Genomic DNA, 24,316 nt, shown 5'->3' with positions numbered 1-24,316 from the left:
GCTGTGGGTCCATTATTGTTTTGTATTGTAATGGCCTGGGTGGTAGGTGGGGCTCGTTTGTTGACCAGGACTGGTTTCCAGATGTCTGGTAGGCGGGAGGTATCGTCACGTTTATTCATGTTGTGGGGGTGTTTCTCTATTTCGATAGCTTCCATAACTATTCTCTTGTTAAAGTGTTCAGTTTTGGAAATTAACCTGGTTCCTTCAAAATTAATTTCATGTCCTGTAGCTTTAAGGTGCTGGAAAAGGGAGGAATTTTTTTCTTTTTTTCTTACTGCATTCTTGTGTTCTGCGATGCGTGCATTTATTCTCCTGTTTGTTTGTCCTATGTATGTTGCAGGGCAGATTTCACATGGTATTTCGTAGATTACTTGGTTTTCTAACTGGACTTTGTCTCTGGGGTTTCTTAAGATGTTGGCTATATTTTGGTCAGTGTTGAAGGCTGTCTTGATATTGTGTTTGTGGAGAATTTTTCTGATTTCATCTGTGGTGCCTTTGATGTAAGAGAGGGGCAATGCCGTTGTTCTGTTCTGTTTCTCAGTTTTTTGGAGGGGAGAATGATTATGTTGTTGTCTTTCCTGAGGTTTGTGAGTGCTTTTTCTTTTTTCCCCAGCAGACAAAGGTAACACCACAGTGGTGATGAACACGTCTGACTACCAAGCCAAACTATCCACCCTACTCCAAGACCCTGCTTACAAACCTCTAAACACAGACCCTACCACCTACCTGAAAAAAATCACCAAATCCAAAATAAAAGCCTCTCCCATCAGTGAAGAGATCCAGCAAAGAATCACCCGCAGAAAGAAATCTTCCAGATGCCCCAAACTCTATGGCTTCCCCAAGATACACAAAGAGGAACACCACTCAGACCCATAGTCAGCTCCATAGGCTCACCTCTACAGAATCTTGCCAAATTCCTCACCAAACAAGTCCAACCCTATGCAGAATCCATCACCTCACACGTACAAAACTCACTCCACTTCACTAAGAAACAAAACCGTAAGGAGGAACCAACGTTGTGACGATATGGACACGCGGTCTCGATGCTCTGAGACTGCAGCCAGTACTTCTCCCGCTGGGTGGTTCAATCAGACCGAAACCATCCTGACGAGACGGTAAACAGGAAGAATACGTCTTGCTGACCGCAAAATCCCTGAAAGAAGCAAGAGAAGTTCTTCAAGCGGGCGACAAAAAATCCTGCCAAGGCTGACGAAGTTGGGGCGGCTCCAAAATGGGAGGATACGGAAAGAGAAAGTGTTTCCAGCTGGTGAGGAACTTTTACTGTTTTAAAAAGAGACTGCCTATAAAAACTTAAAATTAATCTAAATTGGAGAACAGAAGAATCAAGCGGCAGAATTAAATTTTGAATGGTGGACAGTATTTATCTTATTTTTTAAATGATATCTTCATGGATGGAATTTATGCAAGCATTTTGAAACGGATTAAGTTTTCTTCTTCTATTTTTTCTTTTATTGTTCTCTGTAACCTGTTGTGACTCAGCAGCAGCCTTCTGTGAGTCTTTTCGGAATGCAAGATTAACGATGCAGCTGGGGCTGGTTAGTGGGGTTTTGGAGATAAAAGGACAGATGGTGCCACACCCTAGTTGCAGGAGTCAACGTTCCTTTGTGCGTTCATTGATCCTTGATCGTGGTTTCTTTGCTCTACACTTGGAAAAGTGGTTTGACTTCTGTAACCCTGATTTGTAGAGACTTTGGAAGAAGGGCTTTGCTTTCGTTTGATTCACCTTGTATTGAAGTAAGAAAGATTTGTGTTTCAGTCCGTTATCTTCTGGCAGAGACTTTAATTAGTTTATTTTTGGGCTCGAAGCCAGTTTGAACTGAGAACTGATAAAGAAAGTTCCTTTTAAGTTTATTTGTCTGGCCGTTTGTTGAGCCATGAAGGGGGGACAGAACAGTAACCTATGGACTAAAGTTTTCCTCTTCCATTGCTGTGGGTATTTTTCTAATTCATTTAAAGATTGGAGACTTTTTTCTAACTTGAAATACAAAAAAGATACAAAAGGAAATTAGATTTTTAACAGTATTACCGCTGCTTGGAGGCTGGGAGGATTTGTTGATTGGAGTTTGTGTATTGAAAATGGAACACTTTTTTTTCTACACTGATTGTTTTGACTTGGCACTACAAGGTTTTACTGCTTGGCAACAGAGAGTGATAAGAAGGGAAGCACACAGATGTCCCTTTGAAGTATATTTCTAATCAGAGAAAAGTGAAAACAACGTTCTTTATGAATCTATGCTTTAATTTTTTTAACCTTCTAAGCTAGAGCAGCTGTGTTTGTTAGAATGGCACAATTTCAAAAGAAAATAGAAGTCTCAAGTTTGCAAAAGATACTTTCAGAAATGCAGAAATTATCACATACATATGAAAGAATAGAGAAAAACTAGAATATTTAGAGCATATAACAATAAAATATGATGAAGAAATTGAGGATGTCTATCAAATGCAAAACGGGGTTGTTGAAACTCAAAAAATCGAAGTGGAAAATGAATATAAAGAGATTAAACCTGCTGTATTTATGATGATTGGTTTGTCTCTGAAAATGGAAAGAATGGAATACTGAAAGAGGAATTAAATGGAGAGGAAATCTATTCCAGAGGGCAAGTTACAGAAGAAGAAAAAACTAGAAAATCTATGGATTTAAAGAGAGAAATTCTATTAGCAAGAGCACTGATAACACTGCTGAAAATCAAAGATAAACTGAATAAGGAAACAAAAAGAGGACATCAAGATTATATGAGAGATCTTATAAGCAAGGAGTTGCTAACAGAAGTCTATACAAAGCTGACAAGAAGATGATTAGAGGACTGGTACCACAAATGGCAGAAGATATGAGACTGTTTTGCTATTGGAAAGATACAGGTTGATAGATGGAAGAATAAAATCTAAAACTAGTTAAACTTAGTGAAATTTATTGACAATAAATATAGCTTAAATAAATAACTAATAATGTTACTAATGTATACAATGTGCAGTGTTATGATGACTATAATTGGATATGAATATTGAATGGTACCCATGTAAGGAAGATTAGCAATCCCTTTGGATTATATAAACAACAACAACAACAACAATAATAAAACTAAGTTAGATACAATTAAAGTTTTGATTATTAGGGGGAAAATGTTATGATACAGGATATAGTCAAATAAAGGAGGGATAAGAATAACAACATATACCGTATTTTCACGACTATAAGCCGCACTGAAAATCCTAAAATTTGATCCAAAACCGGCAGTGCGGTTTATAACCTGGTGCGCTTTATATGTGGAAAAAGATCTCCCAGCTGCTTTCGCGGCTTCCTGGAGCGCCAAGAACCTTCGCGCTCTTCTCCACACTCTCCTCGGCTCCTCACAACTGCAATAGACGTCCAGAAGCGGCAGGGGCTATCGAGCTGGAAATCCAATCCCCATTAGCCCCAAAAGCTGCTTCTGGACATCTACTGCAGTCGCGAGGAGCGGAGAAGAGCGCGAAGGTTCTTGACGCTCCAGGAAGCCGCGAAAGCAGCTGGGAGAGACGCGCGGTTTGGTTTCTCCTCCCTGGATGTCGCAGTAGCAGCCCCAAACTCACCGATCTCAGTGTTTTTCGCATCGGGGTGTGCTGCAAGAGCATGCCCCGATGCGAAAAACACAGAGATCGGTGCGCTTGGGGCTGCTGCTGCGACGTCCTGGGAGGATAAACCAAGCCGTGCGCCTCTTCCAGCTGCTTTCTCGGCTTCCTGGAGCGCCAAGAACCTTCGCGCTCTTCTCCGCTCCTCGCGACTGCAACAGATGTCCAGAAGCGTCAGGAAACGTGCGGCTTATAACCCGGTGCGCTTTATATGTGGAAAAAGTTTGAAAAATTAACGTTAATTGATACTGCGGCTTATAATCCGGTGTGGCTTTTGGTCGTGAAAATACAGTATATAAATATGGGTATAACATAAGGAAACTCAATCAGCACCAATCTACCAATCATGATACAGCCACACAGCCAATCAATCCACTTACTGAAACAAAGCCAGCACTCCACACCCACCCACCAAGATTTATAGAAAGATGGCAGCTCTGGCCACCCTTTAAGCTCAACACACCAGCCTGAAGATGGCGAGTGAGACCTCGGCGAAATGTTGCCAAAACAATCTCAATCTTACACGGGAAAAGACCCGAATACAACAAGACCAGCATACATACATACATACATATACATACATACATACATACATACATACATACACACACAGACACACACAAACATGATTAGATGTTTTCATATAATATTAATATTTAAGGAAATTTGTTTTTTTTATTGACCAAAGCATTATGGTAGACAATGGGAATATATCACATCCAATGGATGTTGTAGAACATCTGATTATTCTTCAGAGTAATCTTTACAATGATCAAGAAATTATATTAAGTTTTTTTTATTAGTGCTTTTATGGTTTTTTTAAACTAAAATGCCCAGAGTCACTTAGGAGAGATGGATGGTGTTGAAATGTGATGAGTAAATAGATTGATAAATAAATTGTAAGAACTTAATTTGAAACAGAACTTTAAAATAAAGAAAGGAATGAGACAAAACTACATATTATCTCCATGCTGTTTAAGTTGTATATTAAACATGTTGTTAAGAATCTCGGGAATAGAATACAGGAAGTTTCTGACTTACAACATCAACTGGAATGGAATTTCAGTTGTAAATCAGTGCAGCCATAAATTGAGGGACTGGAGCTGATTTTTTAAATAATTTGTTACAGCAGTTATTAAGTCAATCGTGTGATCATAAGTCTGAATGATGTGATTGTTAAGTGCCATGCAGTCATTAAGCTACTTCATTTCCCAAATGGGCTTTTTTAAAAATGGAAACTGGCAAAAACTTCACAAATTGCTGTTCCATGACTGCAGATGCTGCAACCCGTACTACATGCAAGTTGGTTGTCAAACACCTGAAATGGGATCATGGGACTACAGGGTGCCTAGCACAACATTTTATGACAACGAGAAGTGCTTTATGAGTCATAAAGCAGCCTTGTTGATGCAGTCGTAACTTCAAATGGTTGTTAAATGACTGGCCATATATCAAAAACTACCTGTAGCATTATCATACTATAAACTGATTACCATTACTATAAATTGATTGAAAATTCTAGATGATATAATTTTGTAAAACTTGAATAATAACGTAAAAAATAGAGTGTAAAATCATAAAGATTCTAGTATGACCTAACTGCATCTAATTAATATTCACTGAATAACAGTGGTTAAATGCAGCACTGCAGGCTACTTCAGCTGACTGCAGTTCTGCAGTTCGGCTATTCAAATCTCACCGGCTCAGGGTTGTCTCAGCCTTCCACCCTTCCGAAGTGGGTAAAATGAGGACCCGGATTGTTGTTGGGGGCAATATGCTGACTCTGTAAACCGCTTAGAGAGGGCTGAAAGCCCTATGAAGCGGTATATAAGTCTAACTGCTATTGCTAAGTTACAAAGAGAGGGGGGAAAAAGGAACCATAGACAGTTCATTTTGACTAGACATTTGTAAAGATGAAAACTCTTCTTGAAACATAAAACATTTAGGAAAACTGATATCTTGAAGCAACTTTGGAAAGAAACCAAATTAGTTATTTTTCTGGTGCCAGCAAGTCCTTCCAACTTCAAATAAATATCAATATAAAACACAAAACCTATCCTAAAACTATGAAAATTATTTATTTGAAATATTAGACTTCTTTTAAATATTCCTACATTTACTTCATTCCTAAATTGCAGGCTGTTGTCTGAGTTGGCAGCACTTTATAATGAAAATTACAGCTTTATTATTCTAGTATTGATTTAAATGATACTAAAACAAAATATAAATATATAGGAAAAGGAAAACCAATTCAGTTTTGTGAAACAATATTCTAAGCCAAGAATAGGAAATAGACTGGAGCCACATTACAATTTATTATAAATACAGCAAATTGTGTTTATTGAAGGAAGATCCTAAGTTAAAGAAGCATTTCCGAACTATAAGGATCTTCAGTTGGCTGCAAGTTTTTGATTTATCGATTTTCTTCATGCTCTCCATGTTTATAGCTACTAAAGTCTAAATACCATGGTGTTGTGCGATACAATAGATAGCTTTTACTTGCCTCCAGGCCTACAGTGACCCACACATCTGAGAGAAGGTATGCAGCATGCAGGAAAGCTGCTTCATTAAACAAAGGAGAATGTCATAGGCTGGAAGTATTAAAGTAAGGAAAAATGGAAACATTTTTGTAGTCTTATTTTCACAGCTGAAATTTTATGGCTCTGAATTTCCAATACTTGCTTGATTCTGCTGCAATTAAGAAATTGCTTGCTATTTTGCTACTGCGTGGGAAATTGACATTTTTCCTCCCTTAAATATCTCACAATATACTTTCTCTATCACGTATTTAATACTTTTGAAGGTATGACCAATGCTTATTTTCCCATATATAATATAAAGTATAACCTGTGTTTGCATGTGATCTTTTTCTTTCCATAGGTAAAAAGCAATTATTAAAAGTATCACCATTACTAGCTCTTTATACAAGAGTGATTTATGGTCTGGAATGGGAAGTGGTACAGGGGAGACTGATAAGTAATGCTTAATATCTTTAAACACTACTCACCATAAAATCTATGGGTCTTTTCCAGATTTAAATTAATTTCTTTCAGTGTAATAGAAAAGGAAATTAGCAAAGTTAAATGCTAAGTGCCATAAAATCAAAGCTATGTGTATATTTACTTAATTCTGAATAACCTTTTCAGCTGTTGGGTAGGAATACATGCTGCAGTGGTGGGTTCTTACCAGTTAGGACTGGTTCAGCCAAATCAGAAGTGGTTTGCTGGAACCGGCAACAACCCAGGCCTGCCACACCACTGAACTGGTTTGCTGGGATTTTGCTTCTGTGTGTGCGCAGAACAATTTTTAGTGCATTGTGCATGCGTGCGCAGTGCGCCCACGAGCAAACCGGCAGTAGTGCCTATCAGAACCCACCCCTGACATGCTGATAGCTACAGCTGCAAGAACACTGTAGATACTATGGAAAGAGCAGGGAGTGTTGCTACCATTAGGCAATTCTGATGGAAGAGGAAATAACAATATCACATCAAACTGGATATATTCATGCCTTATATTTTTTCAAATTGCAAATTCGTGTATGACAAGGTTTGGGGCAAAACTATTACCAAAGTTAGAGTTCTTCTAGAGTTGTCCAGTCTATCATTAGTAGTACTAAAACAAAAACCTAGAGAAATTCTGGTAATAATTTTATAAACACAGATACAGGCGTATTTTCCAAACTGTTCTCAGACTGGAACTTGTACTGACCTGAGGTCTGGAAGTCTATCTGGATAGGATTGGAGAAGCCATCAACTGCCTTTCGCCATCTGCCTCCACCCCCTGGTGACCATGCGGTCACCTCACAGCGATATAGCCCGGCATCAGAAATCTGAGTTTGGTACATCCTATAGCGGAACTCATTTTCTTGGATCTTTTCCAAGACTACACCATCCACCCGGTCCTGGTCTGTCCAGTCTTCCCGTCTAACTACTGAATCTTGATTGAGAGAAATGATACGAGTAGTGCCATTTGTTCTTGTCCGATCACTAAGAGACTTCATTGCTGTAATGAGGACTGAATAACGAGGAGTCTTGATGTTCTGGGACGATACCTTGCAGGTCATTTCAAATGTATGCCCTGCCATGAAGAATGGTTTCAGCTTCACAGCCTCTACAGTCAGTGTGTAATCTGGGAAGAAGAAAGCAATCACAGGCATAAGGAGCAAGCAAATGGTGGATAAACGTTATGCAGTAAGCAAGGGATTATGCTGTTAATAGCATACAGACTATTTCAAGTTTTTTTTAAAGAAATGAAAGGCTGCACCATAATTAGTTAGATGTAGACATACAAAACATCACAGGATAGTGTGCAGCTCTGCAGTTTCCCTGTACTCAATGGTGCTTATTACCAAACGTACACAAAGCGTTAGTGCAAATTAATAGCAGGTTTTGACAATACATTAAAACAAAAACAGTAGGAAAGCACACAGAATAATTACATACTGATAATTTCAACATGTTCTTGAGTGAAGTCCTAACTGAGTTTTAATAAGAAATTAGAGCTTTGTTTTAAAAAAATGTACAAATGAGCACCTGAACAGCATCAGAAAAAAATGAACTTTTCTAAACTGGTAATACTTCCTATTATAATTGGTTTAGGGAATAATCTGTCAAATATGAGAATAATTCATGACATGATGATTACTCATCCTTAAAATGTATCTCAAAATAATAGAACACTGGAAATTTAGAATTTCTCACCTTTCCAATTTTATTGTAATTGTCTTTTATTTGAATTGCTTTTACATTCCTATCAGAACATAAAACATAGAATAACAGAGTTGGAAGGAACCTTCAAGCTCTTCTAGTCTAACCCCTTGCTTAAGTAGGAGACCCTATATCGGAGATATCAAACTCAAGGCCTGTGGGCCAGATCCAGCCCGTGGATGTTTAGATCTGGCCCGGGAGCTGCCCTTGAAAAAGTGAAGGACCAGCCCACAGTGCCTCTGCTTCTCTGTTTTCAGCTACAATGGCCTCCTGCAACCCTCTGCCAGCAAAAATGGAGCTTGATAGGGCTGTACGCAACCCTCCCGAACTGTTTTCACTAGCAGAGTATTCGACATGAGTCGAGCTGGCCATGTCCACCCTGGCCACGCCCAGCCACCCACTGCCCGAGGTCAAACACAACTCTGATGCAGCCCTCAATGAATCGAGTTTGACACCCCTGCCCTATACCGTTTCAGACAAATGGCTGTACAGTCCCTATTTAAAAGGCTCCAGTGATAGAACATCCACATGCTACAACTACTGTAAAACAGGATAGTTTTAATTACATCTATTCTTACTTTTTAACAGCAACCAACCTGAAATCAATTTAGTAGCCAGCAAAATATCATCTCTTTATATAATTTCTTCTGTTTACAAGACAATCTGATTTGTAGGACAGGCTGGAAGTTCCCATATGAACAAACAAAAACAGTACTGCTCAATAATGTACAGCAATTAATATGTCACTATATGGAGAATAAAATGATTTTGAAGATACAACCAGCACAGGGGTGGGTTCCTGCCAGTTCTAACCTCTTCTATAGAAGAGGTTCTACAAATCTGCAGTGCTGTTTAGAACCGGTCCCAGCTCCCTCCCCCTGCCCATCATCAAGATGAAGAGTGAGAGGAGGAATTCTGGGAGTTGAAGTCCACAAGTCTTAAAGCTGTCAAGTTTGAACACACTTGGAAGGGGGGTTCTAAAGGGTTAGGGGTGCAAGGATCTTGTAACTTGACAGCTTTAAGACTTGCGTGCTTCAAATGCCAGAGTTTCTGAGCCAACATTTTGGTTGCTAAGCAAGAGCGCTGTTAAGTGAGTTTCACCACATTTTACAAGTTGGCCATGCCCACCTAGTCACATGACTGCCAAGCCACTCCCACCTGGTCACATGGCTGGCAAGCCACTCCCACCCTGATCACATGGCTGCCAAGCAATTCCTACCCGGTCACATGGCCGCCAAGCCACTCCCACCCGGTCACATGGCCGCCAAGCCACTCCCACCCGGTCACATGGCCGCCAAGCCACTCCTACAACACAGGCCAAACCTACAGAAGAGGTTCTAAAAAAAATTGAAACCCACCACTGAACCAGCATTGTTACCAATTGTATTCTACTGTATTCAATTGTATTCTATTCTACTAAAAGACATTCTGTATAAATAGTCATTACATCACTAGTTGTATGATTCACAGAAAGAGATAAATATTTAAGAACACTGCACAAATATTCTCTTGGCAACACCATATAATCTACTATGCAAACAATAATAGTTATAACAATAGCAACAACACTATTTTTTAAGAAGCTGAACATACTTAATTGGATTGTATAGGATATTAACATAACAAATAAATATATTTTTATTTATGTACTACATTTTTATGCTGTAGATATTCTCTATGATGTAACTCTGGGTGACTGTATGTTACTGCAGTTAGCCTCAATAAGCCTTGGAGAAGGCATATATGAAAATTAGGTTCTCTTGTCAGACTACCACATTTTGGAAGACACTAAAAACAGACCTAACCATCTAAAAGTTATAATCATCTTTTCAATTGCATGGATTAAACTTAAGCTTATACAAATATTAATCATGATTTAAGTTCTATATACATCAGGGACGTGCAGTCAGGGGAGGCAGGGCCTCACCAGTGTCATGATGAAAAGAAAAGAAAAATTAAAAGGAAAAAGGCTAAGGTAGTTGCTGCCAGAGTCACAGTGGATGACTCTGCTTAGTGCTAACTGCAGGGGGAGGCGAGAGAAATACGTGCCTCCTTTGCATAAGGAATTTTTCACCTTTTAACCCTTGCTCAGAGTTAAGCAAGGGTTAAAAGGCGAAAAATTCCTTATGCAAAGGAGGCACGTGGTTCTCTCGCCTCCTGCTCTGGCAGTAGCAACTCTTGCCTAAGTTGCCTTTTTCTTTTTAAATTTTCATCATGGCGGACAAGAGGAGACTTGAAATCCTCTGACACAGCTGGAAAAGGTATGTGGGTCAGAGGGAGGGGGCAGGAATTCAAAATTATTTGTAAGTAATTGTAATTTGTTTTATTATAAGTAATTTGTGTCTGTGTGTGTATGTTTTAGCTGCCTCTGCTGGTGCGCGGGCTGGCACTTTTTAATTTTTAATTTTTTAAAGCCACGTTGCCGCACTTTGCCATAGAGCAGAACACGCCGGCTTCCGGCAATACAGCGGGTCCCGTTGTATGGCCGGGGCAGCATGCACTTTAAAGTGCCAGCGCGCCTCCCGGCCATAAAGCAGGACATGTTTCGCTCTATGGTGGGTCCCGCTGAATGGCCAGAAGGCACGCCGGCACTTTAAAGTGCACGCCACCACGCCCCACCATAGAGCAAAACATGTCCTGTTTTATGGCCGGGAGGTGCGCTGGCACTTTAAATTGCATGCCGCTGCCCTGGGCCCGGCCATACAGCCCACCGGCACTTTAAAGTGCATGCTGCCGCCCCAGAGCCGGCCATACAGTTCGCTGTATGGCGGGGCGGCGGCATGCACTTTAAAGTGCAGGCGTGCCTTCCGGCCATAAAGGAGGTCCTGCTGTATGGCCGGGGAGGTGGCATGCACTTTAAAGTGCCGCATGCCGGGCTGGGCGAGTCCCAGAAGACGGGCGGGAGATGGCACAGGAGTCCAGAGCCCCTTCTGTCACCATCCCTGAGGAGCCTCACTCCTTCTCGTCTTCACCGCACGTCACTGACATACATGATTCTAGATAGCAATAATAAATGTTAAATAAATTTACTGCAGAGCATCAATGCACACAAATTATCATATAGATCATAATATGTGGCCAGATAAACACAGTGGAATAAATAAAACCATTTGAACCAATAATTTCAAAATTCCAAATGTATGTTCTTCTAATCCTTGACATATGATGCCCTAGACATTTTTATTTATTTAATCAATTTTTTTAGAGCAAGCATCTCACCTAAATAACATATGATGAGCAATGACAATATAATTATGTTTTACCCTAGACTTTCAACTTCTCACATTTGAACAAAAGGGAATACTTTTTCCACAATGGATAGTTAATGATAAACAGAGTTAAGCCATGTTCTGAGATAATTTTACTGTTATTATAAGTACAGTAAAAGGAAGTTTAGTTTTTTTTTACCCCATAAATTATTTTTAAAAATTTAAAATTCCAGAATTAACATAGAACCCTAAAAATATAATATTGTAGCAAGCCATTTTTTCTTGTAATAATCTTCTTTTCAGGTTGATCTTAAATTGCTTCCTGTTGAGAAATATTGTACAGCTACTTTCTCTATCACATCATCTGGCAAGTTTCTTATTAGCTATAAACCACTGGGAATTTTTATAATGTAAAAAGAAATTTATATTATAATAACCTTCTTTTAGAATATAAATGTATATTCTACAAAAACAAATTTATATCAAATATGTTGCATAATTCTCCCCCACAAATCAGATCAATACAAATCTTAGATATCATAAAACAATAATCAGGCTGAACTAAATATATGCATTTGTAAGTAAATTGGTATAACTGAATTTTGTTTGAACTTACAGAAGTTTTATTCAAATTGAATTATCCAGTAATTAATTAAAAAGCGCTTTACCAATATTGAGCATACAAAGTGTTTTCCTGATAACAAGACCTACCCTGGAAATAAGACCTACCCTGATTTTTAAGCATGTGCCTAATATAAATCCTAGTCAGCCTGGGGGTGGGGGTGGCCAGCACCAGAAACGGCATGGGGACCAACTGTGTCTGCCAACAGATGCAGCCTGCAGAGTGCAGGTGACTTGATTACCTGTCCAAGCAGCAGGCAGAAAAAGACACAGGGGAAAGCGGTCAATCCCATCATTCCACTAGGCCACAGGCAAGCCAAGAGATGCAAAAATGAGCCTCCCGCAGCCACCCACCTGTTCTATCTCACCATCTCTCAGCTTGCCTGCAGTCCACACGGCACGTCTGCATTGCGTGCTTTCCCCCATGCCTCTGCCACCATCTGCTGCTGGCGCCACCGCACGAAGATGAGCCACCTGCAGCTGCCCACCTGCTCCAGTCCACCAACTCTTGGCTTTCCCGTGACCCACATGGCACATCTTGATTGCATCCCCCCCTGTGCCTCTGCTGCCACCTGCTGCTTGGACAGGTAATCTACTCACCTGTGCTGCATATGTTGCACAGCTCCAGAGTGCACTGGGCTGCAGCTGAACATTGGCTACCGCATGTTCGCTACTTTTTGTTCAGATGGCAAGGGGACGCTAACTAGACTGATCACTCTGAAATCATGTTTCAGTGAAAATAAGACCTAGTACCTATTTTGAAGCCCCAAAAATATAAGACTGGGTCTTATTTTCAGGGAAACACAGTAATAGCAGAAAACAAACTCTATATGTAGTGGAGACAGTTATAGGAAAGAATTTTAACTGCTTCCTAAAGAAGTCAAATCAACTATTTTCATGACTGGGGAATAGATAGTTAGATATAGAGATATTGACTCTGTCACTGTCTTAGTTGCTTTAAATTTCTACAAAAGGCATCACTTTAAAACATTTATAGCCTGTTCTTCTACCTGTAAAATTTTTGAATTAAAGTAATATATATGCATTTCTGGTATTTGACAATATTTCTTACTTTCCTTAATCTGTTCTCCATTTCTACAATCACATGTTTTAGATTTACAGCACAAAAAAGGCAGGTCGTATACCATGGAGGCAGAATTCTTATTACAGAAATGAACTAGCTTGGCATTTAGAACTGTTTATACAACCATGCATTATCCTATAATAAAAAATACCCTGAATATCAAACACAGGTGAATCTTTTACAAGGCAATGGGGAAATAAGTTATTCCAAGCTCACAATATACTTCACAAATAAAAACCACATACTACAGACACCCTTCCTCAAGAGATACACAAGATAGTTGTTATGATTACATTTTGTTATGTTCAAGCAGCAGTTTTCACAACAAGTAAACACTAGAAGATGATAACACTGACAACTATATTAGAACCAAACAAAGGAGGAAATGATACAATGCTATACAAATGCAATGGTAAAAGAGAACAAATCAAGGCAACAGAAGTACGCTAAGTTCTCATTTTGAGTATTAAACATGCTTCAAAGGTGGCAAAATTAATTTTAAAATGAAGCAGTAAAATAAGTTTCTTATATGAACAGTTTCCACTTCTTAACTATTAAGTTCTTTCTTAATTTCTAAACTATTTTTATAAACTCTTCAGTTCTAAGTTAATTAGTATGCTCTATATCATTAATGTTCAAAAAAGGATGTAGTTAACATTTAAGCACACTTTTAAAGCACTCCCTTTGCCTCTTCAGAAGCAGCATTAGGCAAAATTGGGAAAGGTGAAACATCTATCATCCAGTTACTGAAGAAATAGCAGCATGTTTGAAAATGACTCAATTAAAGGGCAGATTATATGTGATGTGGAAGATCTATAAATATAAACCCTTTTCACATTTATACACATTATGAAGAGTTCATACATAAGCAGTCAGAAATTGCTACATTAAATTGTTAGTTCATGCTAAATTTGAATATATTCTTAACACATGCACCTATTTCCCCTCCTCCATTCCAACAGGAACAACAAAAAGGAGGGAGAGAGAAAGAGTCAGAAAAAGGAGAAGGAAGATCAGAGGGAAAAGGAAGAGCAGAAAAGATAGAAATGGTAAGAGGAAGGGAAGGGAAGCAAATAGAAAGAAAGCACAACTGGATTGAGATGAATTATGGGAAGAAAAGATGAACAAGAAAAAAAAAGAATGAAATCTTATTTACCGTATTACAAAAAAGAATTAAAATTCATCAAGCTAGTAGCTCTTCAGAAGTGACAAGTCATTTCCAGTCTAGGTCTCCTGCATTGGATTTTAGCTTATTGCACTTATCTATCTTGTTTGTATTTGACAGCATATCCTCAGAGAACCCTCTAAATCCCCGAGTAAGTTCTTGGAAGGGTAATCCACAGCATGGATTAAATGCATGTGATTAGATCATTAATGCAAGTGCCATTACTTAATACATTTGCATGAGATGTCATTTGCATGTTTCATGTGTCATAATTGTGTTTATTATGGGGTGGTACTAATTCATAGGTATTTATATGGGAAGAACCCTCGTATTATTGGGTAAACAGTCTATTGCAAAATTTGAAGAAATCTGAAGTAATATTTCTTAAATTGTCTGCACAAAATTCTTGTGGCTTTTCAGTATTATACCTAGATTGTTGTAAGAGTAAAGCCTGAAGTACACTGAAAAGTAGACTCTCTACTCATCTAATGAGAGAAGTTATTATGGCAATTCAGGTGGAAAAACTGAGTTGTTATATATGTTTGCTATTTATTTACTATTTATTTTTTACTGTTAGCAAAACTGATAAAGCACAATTTGAGTAAAAATGTTTGTATATATTGCAATTTCAATTATTCTTACTTTCTCCACTTCATCACCAACATTTCTTATGTTTTTATATAATAATATCTATTTCCTTCTATGAGAAAAAGATGGCTAAGACACTGAGCTTGTCAATTAGAAGGTTGGCAGTTCAGCAGTTCGAATCCCTAGTGCCGCGTAACCGAATGAGCTCCTGTTACTTGTCCCAGATTCTGCCAACCTAGCAGTTCAAAAGCACATAAAAATGCAAATAGAAAAATAGGGACCACCTTGGTGGGAAGGTAACAGTGTTCCGTGCGCCTTTGGCATTTATTCATGCTAACCACATGACCACGGAGACATCAGTGGACAGTGCTGGCTCTTCAGTTTTGAAATGAGATGAATACTGCCCCTTAGAGTCAGGAACAACTAGCACATATGTGCGAGAACCTTTCCCTTTTATATACAATAAAGGAGATAATATGTTAAATTAAGATAAAACCAATAAAATAACAATATGCAGCCATAGAATTGCAATGGGATGTTATAATTGAAATGGCTTAATCAGATCTATAGTGGATTAATAGCCACAAAACCTACACAGTAATACATGTACTTGCATTTAAAGCCCCATAACTATTGGTTTTCTGTTCAAAAAGATTAACACAGCTCTCTTTCTGAGAACTGTTTCATTTCTCCAGACTTTATTACCATTAATATCGGTAAGGTTTAGTTAGGTCCACACATCAAAGTATCACCATGTTTTGAAAGAAGTTAAAAAACACTACAAAGCTTTTCTACTTTCCTAATTTCAGTCATCCTTCATCTGTCAAAAGAAGCAATCAATAGTAGTAGAATAAGGAAGGATAAACAAGACAGTTTTGTGAAAAATTTTAAGCTTACTAACAAGTGAGAGAAATCAACTGATTTCCTCTCAACTAAGGTTAAACAATTAATTCCCTACATAGCTAAATGTAGTTTTGTGTGTGCTAATGATGCAAGTTTTTTTAAAAGAAAAACTGATATAAGCATTTTACTCATGAACTTAAAAACATGTCTTAAACTAATCAACCCTATTACGACAAACTCCAGGGAATTCCTGTCTAGAAGGAATTACTGTTATGCACCAACTGAGAAGAGATTATACTAGTGGAAGTATATGAGGAAGAAAAAGGAGGGAGAGATGAAAATTATCATTTTACATTTTGTACTCTTTTACTTAGCCAGAGGCTTTCAAAAGATATCTAATTAAAATATAATAATATGTTTAGATTTTTTTTTCTAGAAATATTTTATGACCACTGGAATTATAATAAGTAGTATAGAAACAACTGAGGTAAAACATATTTTCAAGATACCTGCATGTGGATAGTTCCTTTAATTTAATTGTGCCCTGTCACTGGATTTTAGAAATAGTATTAAAATATTGCTCACCAATTAGTACTTTAATGTAATTTACTATATTAAGTAGATCAACTACATTTGTTACTACAAATGAAACTGTTCCAAGGGGTTTACAGAAGACCTTATGCATGAATAATTAAGATCTTCAGCAGCAATCTAAATTCAAAGGGAAAGGGGGAAGGAAGATATCAACAAGTAAATGCATTAATACTTCATTCTTGGTATCATCTTTTCTCCTTTGAATCTAAACTACTACACTGCCTTATAAAATATGATAATGAATGTTAGTGTAATATTCCCTACATTAACAACAATTTAGACTACACCAGTCATATGACTATGTTGCTTCAAAAATACCCTTAAATGTTACTCTTTTAAACATATTGGATAAATAAGGGAATCATAGACTTCAAAGTAATTTTGGGGATCAATCCATTCATCTGCTAAGTTCAATGCAACCTTCACAAAAGGTCTTCCAGTCTCTATTTATACTATCCTCAAGGAAGAAATACCCATTGCTTATGAAAGCAATCAAGTGTCCTTGTGAAACGGCTTTCTGTTAATTTTTGACAGAGATATCTGCCTTTGAATTTAAATAATTGATTCTGGTCTTACTCTATGAAGAAGCAATCTTCTGTATTACAGTCCTTTGACACCATTCTCTCACTTTATTTTAACTATCTAGGAAATAAAACCACAACCCAAGAAAATAAGTTATGCACTTCAACTAGCTAAAACCTAAACAAAGGCTAGCTCCTATATTAGCCAGAGGATATGATTGAGCCTCAGTGTTAGCATGGCTCTGATATCAATTTTTAAAAATATAGGGCTAGAAAACATAAAGGGTTAGAAAAAGGGACAACCAACGACTAACTGATTGACTGAAACGTTATTAAAAAGGAGCCAAGAGCAAACATAATAACAAAGAAAGGAAAGAGCATATATGTTTGATATCCCATAGGAAACAAGTCTCATAAAATAGTTCAACAATAGTCTTATTGTCATTAGTCCTTACTCTAAACGTGGCTTGTAAAAATTTGGCTACTGCCAGAATCACATTGGGCCTAGAATTGATAAAATAAAATATACATATGCATGGCTTAAATGGTATGGTTGAAAAAAATCAGTAAAGGGGTAATAATGTCACAGGGACAAATTCTTTGTAAAAGATGTATATCCTGCAATCTTCCCAGAAGGATTTATGATGGAAATGCATTGAACTGTACCTTTGCAAAAGTAACCTAGTACATACTAGACTTAAAGTTGTTAAAAATGATGGGATATGATAATAGAAGCAGGGTGGGCTGCTAGGGCTCACAGGGGTTCGGGAGAACCTCTAGCTAAGATTCTGTACAGTTTAGAGAATCCCCAAATGCCACTCTTGTCTGGCTCTGCCAAACCCGCCCTGCCCATCCCAGGAGTCTCCAAGTGGCCTCTTTTGGATTCAAGTAAGTGCAGGGCATGTGTGGAGGCTTGGAGAGGACAAACAATGTCCTACCAAAAGTTTGAGAAGGCTGAAAACTGGTCCGTTTTGGGCTTCTAGGGAGCCTCCAGAGCCTGGGGAGACAATTTTTGCCCTCCCGGAGACTAAAAAAAAACCACATCCGGAGACCTGGGAGGGCAAAAATACCCCACCATGGTTCAGGAACCCAACTAGGCAATGCCCACTGCCTATGGCCAGGGCCATCCAGCAACTGGGCAGAGAACAGCTTAAAATTTTTGAAGCCTATCACTGAACAGAAGCTTAAATGAATTGAAGAATAGCGTAAGTTAGCTCTACTAAAGTTGCAAGACCTTAAGATGTACTTGATTGCAGTTTCTAGCACTCCTAGCCAACATGATACAAATACCACATTGGCTGGAATAACAAGAATTATAATACCACATTTTGGATAAATATCAGGCTAGAAAAAAGATATTTATTTTTATTTTCGATTAAATGAGTCAATTACTCCAAACACTTATATATTATCTACATTGTTGTAGCAATCACTACATCTTTTAGTTTAAGTAACCATTAAATTTGCTGTTCTCTGTGCTGTTATGAGGCTTCTGTCCTCACTTTTTGTTGTTGTTATTATTTTTGTTATGCTGCTGTTCCTATCTTTCTAAAAACCAAAAAATAAACTATTATAAAAGTGCATGTATTCAAAGCCCCAAACTTTAAAACATTGTTATTACAAGCACATTTCTTATTTCAATATTCTAAGTACTCATTTAAGTAAGAATATTCCTTCATATCCTTTCTATATGAAATGTCCTTGTCTGTTTTTATAATAAAAACAAATAGACTTAACAAAACTGCAGGCAATTTAAGCTATTAAACTCTTTAGCAGGCTCTAAGCTGTTTGCACAGCTTTTACTTGCTCAGTGTTGATTTTATATATCCAATTATACATTAGCAAGGCAAAACGCTGAAAAATATCCTATAAACTAACATTAAGAAGTGTTGATAGTTAAATGAAAAGTATTTTATTGTACTTAGTTCTAATAGCATAGATTTACAATTATGTATAATAATGAGAAACCTATTAGGGAGAGTTCCTAAATATCATTATCATTATAATTAAATTCTGCAATGAAACAATGTTGTGAAGTTACTTGTAAAGGTTGTTGCAAGTGTATCTGGTTTCATGAAAAAAATAAAATATGTCTAGACAGAATGTGATTTTTCAGGCTCTTTTCATTCTGGGGTTTCACTGTCAAGTGGAGAGGAGAATTATATTACACTTTGTTGAGTATATCGATAACAGAACAGTTTTATCTGCAGAAGCTGTATTGCTTGCCATACAGCTTCTGCAAACTGTTTCTGGGCCCTATTCAAGTCAGAGATGATTGGACCCCCTGAGGACATCTTCAAATAGATTTTGTCTGACCTACATATATGTTTATGTATTTGTGTATATGTAGTGTGTGTGTGTGTGTGTGTGTGTGTGTGTGTGTGTGTGTGTGTACATATGTATTTGTAAAAATAAAAAAGATGCCTGGCCTACTTGGCCTACATTGCAAAAAATTTGAAAATTTGGAATAAGGATAACTTTCTGAGTCATAGAAGAGCATTCCTTCTTTGATGAGATTGGACCCACACTTTCATTTAGAAAACTGTTAAAAGATAGCTTTCGTTTGGAAGGTGTTTGGATAAGAAGGTGTTTGGATAAGAAGGTCAATGAGAAGGTCAATGAGAAAGCAATAAATATTTGTACTAATGTTTATTTATGTGATGTATTTTTATGAGTTTTCTTGGGTTTTTATGTAAGCCGCCTAGAATTGCTTGAGAAGGTAGCATATATCAATCAATATATGTTTCTATTTCTTCTACCTTTAATGGTATTATGCAACAAGACCAGCATACCTCCACCCGTGAAAATCTATGAAAGAATGAATGAATGAATGAATATGTATGTATGTATGTATGTATGTGTGTGTGTGTGTATGTATGTGTATGTATGTGCATATATATATACATACATACATACATGTATGTATGTATGTATGTATGTATGTATGTATGTATATATATGTTGCATTTTCAACAAAAAGGCAACAGTAAAAATATTGGGTTTCTGCCTGGATGGTATCTTGTGACGAGCCGAAGGACAGAGAATGGAAGTAGTGATCTTCCTCCCATATTTGGGCATACCGGGGGTTGTAAAATCTAATATATATGGGAAGATCACTACTTCCATTATCTGTCCTTCGGCTCGTCACAAGAGACCATCCAGGCAGAAACCCAATATTTTTTTTTACTGTTGCAAATACAACTATATACATGCATGCATGCATGCATGCATGCATACATACATATATAAAATGTTAATTTCCTGCTACAGTGAGAGATGTAAATGTGAACTAAGATCATTATTATCTTTATAAGCACATTTGTGATATATACTACCAATACGAAGTATCCATTAAATGGCTTAATTATACTAAAGAGATTAAGAAATGAAGATTTCTTTTTGCATAATGCTTATGTTTCTGAATGTTCAAATAGTCTAAAAGTAACTGGTATATGCTTTCAAGTCTCAAAATCTTAAGTAAGTTATTATTTGGAGAAGTGAGAGCATTTTGGGCTGCAGCATTTTAGCCAATGCTAAATATTGAATATTTAGTTAAAATAATTACCAATACTGTATATTAGAAAAACTAATTTCTTCCATGTAAATATCTTCTGAGTTCATTTTTTAGGGTAATTTGTCATGTAATATCTATCTTCTCATCAATAAGTTTAATGGCTGTGAATGAGGATAATTACAAGTAGTTTTCAATTTAAAACTGTTTAACAATAGACTGGAATTGCAATACTCAGAGAATGGATGCTTTGTGGCCCATAATGCATTTCAGGCCATTGAAAAATATTATGCCCTCACAGTCACTTATCATGATCTGAGTGCTTGGCAACTTATGACTGATTGCCAAGATCCCACCCCCAATCATGTGACCACCACTTGCAATATTCTCTGTTGGCTTCCCCAGAAAGTCAATGGGGCAGAGAAGATTGCAAGCTGCTTCCCCCTGACACACAGCTGAGATTCCTTCCAAGAATTCTCCTTTGGAGAATGAAAGAACTATTTTTGGGGAGGATTTCAAATACATACTGATTCAAAGGTTTTAAAGATGAATATATCATTAATAGAGGTTTTTCTTTGGGGAGTGATGGATAAACAGCTGGAACTTATTTTGAAAAAGTCAGAGTGAGAATATTGCATACACAAAGATGCAAAGTTTTGGCACTACACACATTAGAGAAATGGCTGGTGAAGATAAAACTTGATGAGATAGCTAAATATTCTGAGCATGTGTGTGACTGTGTATGTGTGACCCCGTCCATTCCATGGTGCACTGGTAAAAATTAAGCTAGTGTGGGGAGGGAGGGGCCGAAGCTGTGACAAGACAATGTGCGATCTCAAAGCTCTGAGATCGCAGTCGACACTTTTATTGCTGGGGGATTCCAACGGACCTAAATCATCCTGAAGAGATGGTAAACAGGAAGATTACATCTTGCTGATCTCGGGGATATCGCAAAATTTCTGAGAAAAGCAAGGGAAAGTCTTCTGCTGGTAATAAAAATTCCAGTCTGTCAAGACTGACAAAGTCAGGGCAGCCTCAGAACAGAACGGAACGATGTGGAAAGAGAAAGTGTTTCTAGCTGGTGAGAAACTTTTATTGTTTTTTTAAAAAATGGACTGCGTATAAAATCTAAAAACTAATTTAAATCGAAGAATAGAAGAACTTAGCGGCGAATTTGATTTTTGTAATGGTTCTGGACAGTGGTTATCTTACTTTTTAAATGCTATTTACATGGATTGATTCTAAGCAAAACCTTTTCAAATGGATGGATTATTCTTCTAACATTTCTTTGTGACTCTCTGTAAGCTACAGATGGATTGTTTTGACTTTGACATTCTAAGCTTTTATTGCTTGGCTGTTTGGCTTAAGATCTGATAAGATTTTACAGCTGTCTCTTTGAAGTTTGTTTTCGCTTATAGAGAGTTTGCGAGTGAGTGTTTCAGTCTTGCTGAGTGTTTAAGAAAAAATACAACCACGGATGAACATGGTGTCCACAGGGCCTGTGGTGTCCATAGGGTCTTTGTATTTTCTCCAAGGAGTACTCTTAGCGCTGCAGAGGGTGTTGGATACAGAGGAAATAATTGAGAGAAAATTGGAATATTTGGTGCATTTGGCAACAAAATGTGATGAAAAAACTGAGTATGTTCTTCAAACACAAAATAAGAAGATTGAAATTCAAAAAATTGAAATGGAAGACGAATATAAAGAGATTGAGCCTGTTGATATTCGTGGCAATTGGTTTATTTCTGAGGGATGAAGGAGTGGAATATTGGAAGAAAAATTAAATGGAGAGAAAATTTATTTCAAAAGACAGGACATAGAAGAAGAAGAAAGCATTAAAGAATTTATGGACTATGAAATACTATTTGCAAAATATTTGATAACACTGCTGATAATTAAAGACAAGCTGAAAAAGGAAACAGAAGGAGGGTGTAAATATTACATGAGAGATACTATAAACAAGGAGTTGCTAAGAAGAGTCCATACAGATTTGTTTAAGAGAATGTTTGGAGGACTGGATCCACAAATGGCAGAAGACATAAGATAGTTTTGCTGTTGGAGAGATACAGGTTGATAGATGGAAGAGTATAATTTAAAACTAGCTAAATTCAGTGATAATAGGTATAGTTAAATAAAAATTGAGTTGAGATATTAGAATTAATATGAATTATATTTGATGACGGTGGAAGAGATGCACAAAAGCCTTTTGTAGCCAACTGATACACTTTGTACAGTATGTAAAGAAGGAGAATTTGTATGTTTGTTTTGAAAATATTTTTTTAAAAAAAAGAAATTAAGCTAGTGTGGGGATGGGGGGGTGGTACTACTTACCTTTGGATAGTTGCAGCCAGGCTCGCACACCTCAGCCCATTTCTTTTTCTGCAGCCTCCAAGACTTTCCTGAAGGCCTCTGTAGGCAATAACAGAGCTCCAGATCGATCAGGAGCTGTCACAGAGACCTTCAGAAAAGTCTTGGTGGCTGCAGAAGAAATGGGCCTAGGTGTGTAAGGCCTGGCTACAACTATCCGAAGCCGAAGAAGTTCCTAAAGGCCTCTGACAGTGAAAAGGAGGCTGGGGGCACTGCACGCAAGTGAGGTGAATCAGTGGACAACATCCCACCTAAAATAAGACCTGGTGCCTTTTTTGATGGAAAAAGAATAAGACAGGGTCTTATTTCCAGGGAAACACGGTGTGTGTGTGTGGTTTTGTGCCCAAATGTGTGCTTTTCACAAAGAAATCCAGATTTTTTAAAATGGGAAAAACAGCTTTTTTTATAAGCTGGTAAGCAGGCAAATGTGTCTTGAACATTATATTACAGTATTCAAAATTAGTCTTTTTTTCTCCTGTAACAGCAGTGCCCATTATTCTCACTTTTCAGCTACATAAAAGCTTTTATCCCTTAGCTGATTTAGTTAAGAGAAAAATAAGAAGTGCCGATAGCTGTGAAGTAAAACATTGTAATAACCTAAAATCAAGATAAAGCAAAAATTAACCAGCATAATTACCAAATGGAATCTAATATAGCATAAAAGTCGGAAGCCTGATTCATCTCATATACCTGGGAAACAATTAAAAAAAGATGGCAGCACTTGGATAACTTGAGAAAGACTGTCTTGTAAACACATTGGTACTAAGCTAAATAGAGCAGTACAGATTAAAAAACCCAGTCCTTTGATTACAACTGGAAATTTACTGGTAATCAGTGTAGTAAGCACAGACCACATGCTACATGAAACTGTCCTTCACTGATATATGGATTACCATATTTTAAAACAATTAAAAGTTTCCAAATTTCCTGCACTGTTCCAGGCAACATCATGTCTAGCTCATTGCAGCTATCCAAACTTTAAATGCAGGAGTCCTGTGGCACATTATTTTGCACACAGAATGCTTCTGATGGAATGCAATATACAATGTTCACTTCCCTTCATGTAGGAAGGATCAGAAACATTTTGATTTAATCTAATTTTTAATTTCATTTATCCAAAACAGGTTGTATTTTTCATATATGGAAAACCATTTTTAACAACCTTAAAGCTTCAAAACAAAACAAAACAAAATGCAAAAAGCAATTCTGGCTTATTAAGATTAAATACAGCTTGAAATATTCTACTCCCTTTAAAAAATATTTTATTTTTATTAAATTGAGCTCTTATGAGAAAAAAACAAACTTTTTCTTCATAAGAGTTCAGGTTGGCTAATAAAAATAACATGTTTAAATAAAAATTCAATGTTTTCTTTTAAAAAAAGAAGAAAAGAAAACAACCAGATCACACCGCAAAGCAGCTTATAGTAGTGCTTCGCTGTTCATATCATCTTGACATCTTGACTCATTCATTATTCTGAAA

At 37.3% G+C, this 24,316-nt stretch overlaps 1 protein-coding gene across 1 annotated transcript in view; it reads right to left on the bottom strand.

Moving 5' to 3' along the window:
* PTGFRN (prostaglandin F2 receptor inhibitor) overlaps positions 1-24,316 on the bottom strand; it is a 100,115-nt gene that overhangs the window by 21,058 nt on the left and 54,741 nt on the right. Inside the window, exon 6 of the mRNA XM_014062941.2 lies at positions 7,336-7,755. Within this exon, the coding sequence (XP_013918416.2) occupies positions 7,336-7,755 (420 nt within the window). The remainder of the gene's footprint in view (positions 1-7,335; positions 7,756-24,316) is intronic.

This window comes from Thamnophis sirtalis, unplaced genomic scaffold (genome assembly GCF_051295495.1).
Source record: "Thamnophis sirtalis isolate CommonGarterSnake01/CBP01778 unplaced genomic scaffold, rThaSir2_p1.2 scaffold_8, whole genome shotgun sequence".
NCBI classification, from domain to species: Eukaryota; Metazoa; Chordata; class Lepidosauria; order Squamata; family Natricidae; genus Thamnophis; species Thamnophis sirtalis.
This window is presented reverse-complemented; position numbering and strand designations above follow the sequence as displayed.